General features: G+C 33.8%; 1 protein-coding gene across 1 annotated transcript in view; it reads right to left on the reverse strand.

Moving 5' to 3' along the window:
• Nucleotides 1-2,479: 2,479 nt before the first annotated feature.
• Nucleotides 2,480-11,149, reverse strand: part of LOC108372903 (hairy/enhancer-of-split related with YRPW motif protein-like) — a 25,447-nt gene continuing 16,777 nt past the window's right edge. Inside the window, exon 3 of the mRNA XM_017628706.1 lies at nt 2,480-3,762. Within this exon, the coding sequence (XP_017484195.1) occupies nt 2,855-3,762 (908 nt within the window). The 3' untranslated portion in view covers nt 2,480-2,854. The remainder of the gene's footprint in view (nt 3,763-11,149) is intronic.

An 11,149-nucleotide genomic window follows, 5' to 3' on the forward strand; every position in this document is an offset into this window, starting at 1 on the left:
ATGCGTTCCTCAGAAAGCCGCATAAAAAAGTTCTTTGCTTTCATACAAATGCGTTCCAGCATTTTCAAATACTCCATGAAAAAAATCTAAGAAACCGCATGAAAAAAATCCAGTGAGGCAATATTAAGCATAGCAAAACAATATACTTCTTCAGATCAACACTTATTATTCCATGTAAAACTGAACATAAATAAAATCGTATCTGTATTTTAACCAAAAACAAAAAAAAAATACCACGATATATACGTGAATTATGTAGGAATACAATGACAAATTAATTATCAGAAGCATTGTCTCTTACAAACTGAAAAAAAGTAATAACAATTCTCAAAAAAGCGAAAAAATGGTTTGAAAAACCGCATAAATTCAAATCCGCATAAAAAAAGCGCATAAAAGGAGACCTAAGTGTATCATACATACTTGAATATCTAAATGTACCTTTTTATCTCATTTGTCTGTACGAAAACATTTTTCTGTAGACTAATAAATAAATGAATAAATAACCATATTTTTTTTTTAAAGAATGATTTGGAAAGTGTGTAAATAATGACAGAATGTCGTCAGGAAATCCCTTTAAAGTAATTTTTTCATAAATTGAGGGGAGTCGGCCTTGATGGAGTTGGCATCGCTGATACGGAAAATCAATCAACTGCGAATATTCATGTAACTTAAACGAAAACAGCTCTTCTACAAAGGCGACAATGCATAGCCGCAGCCCTGCGTAGGCACTAGGGCGAAGTTATGTATTTGAATTTGGCTAATAACACTGTGAGACAAATGGTAGGGGTCAGTGATCGGGAAGGGTTCAAACTACCGGGGAAAGTTATATCGGTAAAAAAGAAGTTATACTTGTCCCGGCGTTTCGCTGGGTCAAGTCTAGGAATCGAGATATATATATAACTATCATATCGGGGAAATTGTCACCTTTTTGGTCTTTTTTTGACATAACTCGAGAACCACTAGTCCGATTTTGCTCAAACAAATTTAAAAAAATTAGTAATTACAATTCCTTTAATCTGTTCATATAACGTTTTTCTATATAATCAACAGTTTTAAAAAAATTTAATATTTTAGGCAAAAAATATTTTTTTTCTTCATACATTTATTTTTACCGGCAAAACTGTTTAATATATAGAAAAACGTTATATGAACAGATTAAAGGAATTATATTTTTAAATTTTTTTAATTTGTTTGAGCAAAATCGGACTAGTGGTTCTCGAGTTATGTCAAAAAAAGACCACCAAAGGTGACAATTTCCCCTATATGATAGTTATATATATATCTCGATTCCTAGACGTGACCCAGCGAAACGCCGGGACACGTATAACTTGTNGGCCGATATAACATTTCCCGTTGGTTTCATCCCATCCCGATTTTGACTGTCGCATAGTGTAATTGCTACTTCGGTCGCCATATGGCCGGTGCTTGATTCCTGTTTACTAGCCTAAAAGATATTTCGGCGGAAGGAGATTTGGCTCGAAATTTGAACTCATCGCTAAAAGGAATGGCTATTGTAAACTCCTCGGGAAATTGGACTATTTGGTAGAGTAAAGATCAAGCGAAACTAAAAGTTATGAACTAAGTATGTACATTAGACTGCATCACTCCCAATACAAAAAAAATCGATACTGTTTTTCCATTGAAATTATAAAATATATTATATTTTAAGACGCCCACCAAAATATTTCGGATGATTAAGATTTGGACCGATTTGAAAATACCTTCAAAAAATGGAATTTTTTTATGAATAAAAATAGTTTCTTAAAGATGTTTTTTGAAAAAAATCCCCTCAAATGACAAAATGATTTAAGCTTGAAATATTTACATAAACATATTAGAAAAAAAAAATTGAACGGAATCGTAATAATGAGATTTTTGAGCTGTTTTTTTTAACTATTTTCAAAGATTGGTANTTTTCTTAACTATTTTCAAAGATTGGTATAAGAAAAACTTTAATACTTGAACCTAAACTCTTCCGATTTAGACTTGTGAGGTGTCATTGGAGTGGTATTTTCTGACCCTTTTTATTTCTTTGCTAATAAGCTCATTCAAAGGATGAAAGAGAAATGTAGGATGAACGAACTTTTCTTCGAACTTTTTCCAAAAAGTTCTTTAAGAAACTATTTTTATTCATAAAAAACTCCGATTTTGGAGGTATTTTCAAATCGCTTAAATCTTAATATTATTAGGAAATATTTTGGTGGACGTCTTAAAATATAATATATTTTGTAATCCCATTCGGAAAAACCGCAATTTTTACTGGTGATGCAGTCTAATGTACATACATACATATGTATACACAGCAAAACATTTGGTATTTTCTCAATGTAAATGTAATATGAATTTTATTATCCGTACAAAAATAAATAATTGTTTGTTATTTTGCTTATACATATTAAACTTAATTCGTGCTTACAATATATATACATATACTTATGTAATTTCTTATTAAGAAATTTGTTTTGAAGTGTACCTAAAATTTTGTATACAGTTCACAATAAATTTGTATAAAAAATATTTATTTTCTTTCATGTTTGTAAATGCTATTCATTAAAGCTTAAACATAGTAATGGGTAAGTAACATTTAATGTGTATATTTGTACATGTTGGAACACCTTCTTCCATACATCGAGATATACATACGTCCATAGTATTTCAATTCTTTGCATTGCAGGATCTTAACTTTTCTGCTTAAATACATGTACAATTTTATATGTAAAGCAAGCAAATAATTTACACTCGAATAAATTCAAATTTTAGTGACTAGATTCCAAATATCATTTCTTCAATGTTCAAACAACGCATGCTTAGTATTTATGTGCAAATAAAAAAAAATGCATCACGGCGAGCCACCCTAATAAGCCATTTCGGCTCCCCACGGCCGATATGGTTTCGACCCATTTGCGGCAACATAATTGGGATTGTATTCTTGCGCTCCAGCAACCGGATAGTGTGTAGACCCGGTGTAGCTCAGACCTGTGCTCGAAATGGCCGCCGTGGGATTTCGATGATCAGCATGAACCTGAGCGTTGGACAGGTCGGCATATGTGACGCCTTGTTGATCGGTGTGTGTATGCTCTTGGGTGTAATGTTGCGGCTGCGGTTGCACTTGTGGTGGTTGTTGTTGCTGCTGATGATGAGTTTCATGTGACACGGCTGTTTGCTGCACGTGTGACGATGCCGGCTGTGTTTGGTGCGTTGAGTGTGGTTGTTGTTGCTGTTGTTGTTGAGTATTCTGCTGACTTGTTGAATGGCTTATGGTTGGCATTGCCTCACTCGGCACTGCACCAGAAGCTGAAGATGCCCGATTTACTTGCACAGGCGCTGCTTGTTGCTGTTGTTGTTGCAGCTGTTGCTGTTGATGCAGGTGCGGATGCAGATGTGAGGTGCTGGTCGGTGATGTGCTCAGCGTCGGGTAGGGATGTATTGGTGCGGGCATGTAAGTGGGATTGATACCTGGGTGAGCGGAGGCCGTGCCTGCATACGATTGATAAGGCGTCGCAGCACAATTCGGTGGCTGATATCCACTAGATGCAGACGCAGTAGTCCAACCGCCGGGGCTGGAACAACTCTTGACCGATAACTCACGTTGCTGAACGAAATATTGCAAATGCGACATTAGGCGCAAGCGCAGAGGATCCTGTATATCCATGCCTTCTATGGTCACTAAATAACGTGCCACTTCAGCAGCGCACTCACGAAAGCCGATAATATGATAATCCATGGCAAAGCGTTGAGGATCATAGCTGAACGATTCAATACCTGTAAAGATAAAAAAATATGTAAAGATTAGTTATAGTAAATATGTACATATACATATATGTATGTAGGTATGTCATTAAAGTCATTCGTATGTGCAGAGTTTTATGGCTTTGTGTGTTTACATATGTTTGTATGTACATATACAATTACAGTGGTGGACACAAAATTTGGCACAGGACTCCTTTACAAGTTTTAAAAATTTCGTTCTTTCTTAATTTATTTTATTTTTTACAAAAATATAGTTCCTATTTTTGTACGAGATATATACAAACATTTCAAATTTTAGCAAATGTTAATCAAAATTTCACACTTTTTTAATCAGAACGCGTACCACTCTCATTAAAAAAAAAAGTAACGAAAAATCCCACTTTGTTATATTAAAATATAATGGGCTACAAAATTGTATACCCGATTTTTTTTCTAGGGACTCTGATTAAATAATGTGAAATTTTGATGAAAATTTGTTGAAATTTGTCGAATTTCTGTAAATTTTATCAAAAGCTGAACGCTTTGAGTTACATNGGATGACAACAGCTGTATTTTTGTGGTTGCGGCGAAAGTTTTGATCGGGAAAATGTACTTCCCTTTTCAACTATTTCCGCAGAATACATCTTTACAATCTAGTCTTTCTACGGGTTTACGCCGACTCCGAACGGCGATTGTATTTGTATGAGAAGCTGCTTTTCATGGTAGAATATACTCGGAGTTTTGCCATTGCCTTCTGAAGGGCGACCGCTATTAGAAAAAAATGTTTTCTTTGTTTAGATGTTGATCGAAAACTGGGCTTGAATCCACGCACTGCGGAATGGCAGCACAAACTGGTAAACACTACACCACAGCGGCCGTTATAGAAGTAATTTTCACATTACTTTAAGAATTAAAACAAATTCTGGCTCATGAATTCATAAGCAATTTTAGATCACTAATTTATAAGTTTTTCCTAGTTCTACAATTTATGGCAAGAGGTATTATGAATATGTATGCATGTCTATAAGTATATTTCTTATCCGAATATAATGATTATTTTGTTTGAAATTTGAACACCGGAAACAGTGAAAATACAGCGTTTCCCTCCTAAAAAAACGTGTTTTTGGTCAAAAAAGGTGTTACGCATATCTTAAAAAATGCGTTATCTTCAGTTTTGTAAAAAACAACAAGATTCCAACGCGAAATTAGTTGTGTTTGTTTACTCATTTCCAGTAAAATCCAGTAAAAATTGTAACGAATTTTCATGTTTTAGCGTTTTCATACGCAAAAACTTGCAAAGTAGGGGAAATTTAGAGAGCGAAAATGACAGCTGAAGTTGCAAGCTTTTACTGGATAAATTTTCGTTTGTAACAATTTGCCTGTACGAAAAACAGCTGATCGCATGTTGCTGGATGCAATTCAAACTAATAAGGAAACTGTTTGTGGGGTTTTCATCGTTGACATTGACAAAATATACCTATTTAAATATGAAATATATTGTTTTGCCCGGAGTGCATATACCTTTTAAAGTTTTCAAGATTTGGATAGCTTTAAAAAGTATTATGGAAGAAAAAAATAATTATTGGATTTCGGTATCTATTAAGAAAATTTCTTACTCCAAAATTTAGGTGGCAACCCTATTCCGAGATACGCTGCAATGAATGGTACATATTTTGAGTGTATGTATATGTACTGTGTATACATGAGAAAATGCTAATTGAAATTAACAAAATAAAAATTGGAACTACATAGAAGCGTGGCAACCCTAATGGAACATATTTTCTGACCAAAGTTCTTAACAATACCTTTCCTGTGAGATCCATATTGCGATGTTTTAGATAATTTGTGTATAATCTAAAATAAGTGGCAAGGGATAACATTTTATATATAGGGAAAGCATTGTTTAAGAACCTTCTCTTGGTACCCGAGAATAGTAATACTTTACCTTTTTTCCTACTTTCCATTTGATACCCATATTATGATGTTTTAATTAATTTTTAACTAATTTCGAATAGGTGGCAACCTTATACGAGGCTTCTCGGAGAAAATTTCATCAAAATTGTTAGAGCCGTTTACGAGAACCCTATGGATATATATATACACATGAATTGCACGTTTAATGTAATAAGATTAGGAGTTTGATGCGAATATACATATATTTTTTTTTTTCTATGGGAGCGAATTCTCAGAAATTAAGTTACTGGATAGTTGCTGGCAAGTTACTGGATAATTTTTAAAAAAACACAGCTAATGTATTTAAATGAAAAATTTAAAATGATATACTAAAAAGGTACAAATAACTCGTGCTTAGTTGCGTATGTAACGTATACGCCCCGTAGCGCTAAACGCAGCCATCTAATCATTTAAGTTTCTCAAGTCATAGTCATATTTTACTCAATATAATTTTTTAATTCTATTACACTAGATTCATTTGTTTTGGCAAAAAGAACATTTCCACCCTTTAATTTTAACATTTTGAAGTATCTAAAATTGTTAAAAAAAACGTAAAAATGTATTCTGTATTTTGCCATTTTTTAATTTGTTTGCACACTCTTGAAATTTCAAAGAAATGTTGTATATATTTGATGCAACGTGCATTGCCTCTAATATCAACATTTTTTATTTAAACTTCCCAAGATTATTAAACAAAAACAATTATGATTTTTTCGAGTGACAATGAAAAAATTAGTAATTTTGGCATGATTCACATTGAGAAAAAATTGTTCAAATACTTGACTTATTTTTTATTGTACTTGTTTCTGGAACTCCATTGATTGAAATAAATGCAAGAAGAATGCTTTAGCGTCTTTTTTCTGCCGAGAGAAGGGAGTGACACTAAAAAAACAACTCGTAAGATTTGCTCATATATATAAGTATGTAAGAACAGACCAAGTGAAAAAAGTGAAGTGTTTATGAGATAGGTGCTTATAATATGTAGGTACGGTAAATATTTGTGTAAACATATTTACATAAATGGCAAATGTATACATAAAAATTCCCAGTGCAAAAGTGGGGATAATTATACCCGGGGTGTTTCTCACCGACAGATACTTACTTATTTTACTGGTAAGTAATATATATCTCGCCTGCAGCCCTACTTAGGGCAAGAAAATATATTTGGTATCTAACAGCCCTTCTACCCATCTTTCAAACAAAAAATTATCTTTCAATAAGATTAGAAATACGGGCGCAAAAAAGTCTCAGTTAAATGTTATTTGCCCAGAACTGATTTGGCCCGGTAAATATATCCCACGGATATTGGTCCCGCAATTTGGCCCATATTAAAAACTCCATATTCTTTTAGTAAAGGCATAACTAGTTTTATTATACCTAATTAAGGATATTAAAGTCATGAAAATTGTGGAAAAATTGCTTGAAAATGATAGAAATGTTAGCGGGCTTTTCGAGGTCTTGGTGTACAGATTGCACGATTTGCCAAGTTTTCCCAAAGGAAAACTTTTTTATACCCGAGCGCACTTGTGCGAAAGGGTATTATAACTTTGTTCACATAACAGTTGTTTGTAACAGCCAAAACGAACGAGATAGATATAGTCAAATATGTGTATACATAAGTGATCAGAATGAAAAAAAAGTAATCGATTAATTGATAACTGTCTATCTCAAGTGAAGATTGAGGTACTTTAACGAAGCTGGGTATTGGACAGTTGGTATTGAAAATGAGCTAAATCGAACAATAACCACGCCTATCTCCCTTATAACGGTAGAAACACGCAAACTGCGACATTTTAGTACCTACTGAAGCTTATTCACTCAAAATTCATATTTGCAATGATTTCTAAACGAAAAATAAGAATATCATAAATTTTTCGAAAAGGAGCGTAGCCACGCACACTTATGATTAAATGTGTATAACTTGGTAACCGCTTCACCAGTCTCTACCAAACTTGGTACAGTTGTTGGCCTTGGTACAACATACCAATTTTTAAAATCGGAAGTCTTCGATAAATCAGTAAATACTGAAACTAATTTATTCAAAATTGATGTTTGTGATAATTCTTTATCAAAAAATACGTTTACCATAAAAGTTGGGAAAATGGGCGTGTCACCGCTACCTTATGACCACATTTGTGTGTATCCCGGTAACCGTTCGATCAATTTGTACCAAATTCGATACGATTATTGTGCTTGCCACATAAAAACAAAAGGTAAATTTTAGAAATACTTGAAACTTTGATGTTTCGAAATTTAAGGACGCAAATTTTCTTAAAATTGAGTCTAATAACAATCCTTTTAAAAGAAGTAGCATAATTATGGAATTTTGGAAATGGGGCGTGGTATCGGCCACATATATCTATATAAGATTATCTTATTATATCTAACTGAACGTTCTGTCGAAGATGTCTGAAATAGGGCTAAAACCATCCCTGTTTACCATGTAGCAGAGGTGGCAGATATTTCCGTATCTGTGACTTTGTCTCGGTTACTCAAAAGTCACGGTTAACTGCTGTGACAACTTCCAAAAAGTCACCGTTATAGACTGTGACAAAGGAACAGTCACAATGATGTTTTTGTAGCAGGATTGCGCTTTCCATAATAGCAGTAACAGTCACAGTCACTTCTACGAACAGTCACTGTGGTAAAGTTGCAGTCGTAATTGGGTGAAAATTTCTTAACTGGACCTCGGATTTCAGTCAAGTTCGTATTTTTGCGTGAAAATTTGTAGGTAGATGTGAAAGGGATTCTGAGAATTGTTTTGAAAAATTTTAATTTTTAAAGTTTTTATAATCAAATATATTTCTAAGCAATCTTTTTTTCAAAACTCATTTTCTCTTAAAGTATTTGACGAAAGTTGATCAAATTTTTTTGTAAGCGTAGTGACATTAGAGCTTTAAAAAATAAATATTTTTATAATTTAGAATTTTTTTTAAATTTAAACATTGTAAATATTCAAGTTGCATTAAAAATATGTTCTCAATGAGTGTTTTCCATTTTGTTTATATTTTCGAAAACTGCTTTTATTCAAGAAAAAAAAAATTTGTTAGATCTGTTCTGTTTCTGACTTACAGCAACATTTGCCACATCGCGCACGCATCGTGAACCATGCACGCCACCGCCTATGCACGCAACGTGTTCACTAGAAAGCGCGTACAGGAGCAACTAACAATTGACTGATATTTCCTCTTAACGTAACCTCATATAATAATGATAGCATTTATGGTATTTTTAAGGCATTTTTAGGTTAAGTTTTGATCGCAGGTATTTGTTAAAATAATCCCATTAATTCCATTTTTTTGGGGTTCACACACAACATTATTACCAGGGACCGGATTTTTAGGACCTAAAAAGCTACAAAAAAAGGGAAAATAGGCAGAAAAAGGCACTAGAAGGCAAAATAAGGTACTAAATAAAGACAAAAAACGAAAAATAATAAAAAAATACATTTATTTTAGAAATGTTTATTTTACAAGTAAAAAGAGAAAAACTATGAACTACTATTAAGCTGGTATTCCAGGGTACTATTTTATATATATATAAGGAAAATTTGAAAGTTAGGGGGGGGGGGGCTCGAGCACCCCCCTGCCCCTACCCGGCTACGCCCATGAGTGTCACCCAATTTAAATATGGAACGTTTAAAACTTTCATATTATCAGGAATAAGGGCTTGCCCTTTACAATTAAAGTTAGTAAAGGCGAATATCTTAAAAAAGGCAAAAAAAGCAACTTCAGATGTATATATATGGAATCAGGGAAAGCTAAATCATTCTTAATCGAATATACTGTCTCTCTTTAGCAGAAAAAAGCAATTTCCATAAAATCCGTTCCCTGATTATTACAAACATATGGGCAAAATTTCGGAGTTATATATGCATCGGAGCACTTTTTATTGCATTTTTAAAAACTTTTTGGAGATTAGGTTTATATGGGAGGTATGCTTTAAAATAAATCGATTTCGCCAATTTTATGTTTTTTTTTTGTGCCCATAAATGTTGCATACGGAACATTGAGTTTATACGCCGACTGCTTCTATTTTTTCCAAAAAAATGTATGGGGCTGTACCACTATGCGACATTGAACACTTGAACAACCACAATAAAAAAATTATTAGACATAACATTTACATACTTATGGTTGACTGATGGCGATAGACAGTTGCGAGTGAACTCTAAAAAAATGGACTTACGCGCTTTCCAGTGAACACGATGCGCGCATAGGCGGTGAGCGTGCATAGTTCACGATGCGTGCGCGCTGTAACAAATGTTGCTGTAAGTCAAAAACAGAAAAGATCTAACAAATTTTTTTTTAGAAATGTTTTCTAGAATAAATGCAGTTTTCGAAAATATAAACGAAATGGAACACAGTCATAGAGAACATATTTTTAATGCAACTTGAATATTTATAATGTTTAAATTAAAAAAAAAAAAAATTCTAAACTATAAAAATATTTTTTTAAAGCTCTAACGTCACTACGCTTACAAAAAAAATTTCATCAACTTTCGTCAAATACTTGAAAAACATTAAATTTTTCAAAAAAATTGTCAGAATCCCTTTCACATCTATAAGCTTCTCTAGCCACAAATTTTCATGCAAAAATTCGAACTTGACTGAAATCGGAGGTCCAGTTGAGAAATTTTCACCCCATTACATATTGAGAAACTGCGACCAGTTATTTAAGACTAAAATCTGATTAATGTTGTTTGATATTAGAATTTCACACCATCAGTCGATGTTCAGACACGGAAGCTTTTGTTTCGGCAACTCGAAGCTTGTAGGGGAGAGAGCGACGAGGAAAGGGGACGGGTACCGAGTTGCCCGTACTTGGGCAACACGCTTTGTGGTCTCGTTTGGCTGAGTAATTCAAGTTGGCGGTTCACAGCTGACCAAGTTTGGTAGGAATCTATAAAGTGGTTACCAAAATACACCTTGTAGTCATAAAGTGGGCGGTGCCACGCCCAATTCCCAAAAGTCTGTAGCAGTCTTATTTATTGTTAAGAGATTGTTGTAACTATTAACTTGGAGTAAATTATTGGCCTCAGTTATTGAAATATCGGAGTTTTCGGATGTCTGAAATTTACCGTTATATGGGAAGTGGGTGTAATTTTAGTCCGATTAGAATAATTTTCAATTAATTTCTTCCTTGTACTAAGATTATTAAGTGCACCGAGTTTGGTAGAAATTGATGAATAAGTTACCGAGATACACATTTGTGGGAATAAGGGGCGGTGCCACGTCCATTATCCAAAAGTGTGTAATTATCTAATTTTGTGCTAAGTGGTTATTGTAATTATCGATTTTGAGTCAATTAGCTTCAGTAGTTAGGGATTTGTCGTAGTTTTCGTGTTTCTGTAAATTACCGTTATATGGGAGGTGGGCAAAACCATGCCCGATTTCAAAGATTTTCACAAGATGTCTTAGCTAGGTCCTAGGCAAGGCTCGTACCGAGTTTGGGAAGGATTGGTGAA

The sequence above is a fragment of the Rhagoletis zephyria genome, unplaced genomic scaffold (genome assembly GCF_001687245.7).
Source record: "Rhagoletis zephyria isolate East Lansing unplaced genomic scaffold, Rhagoletis_zephyria_1.1 Rzeph_scaffold_06146, whole genome shotgun sequence".
Taxonomy (NCBI): domain Eukaryota; kingdom Metazoa; phylum Arthropoda; class Insecta; order Diptera; family Tephritidae; genus Rhagoletis; species Rhagoletis zephyria.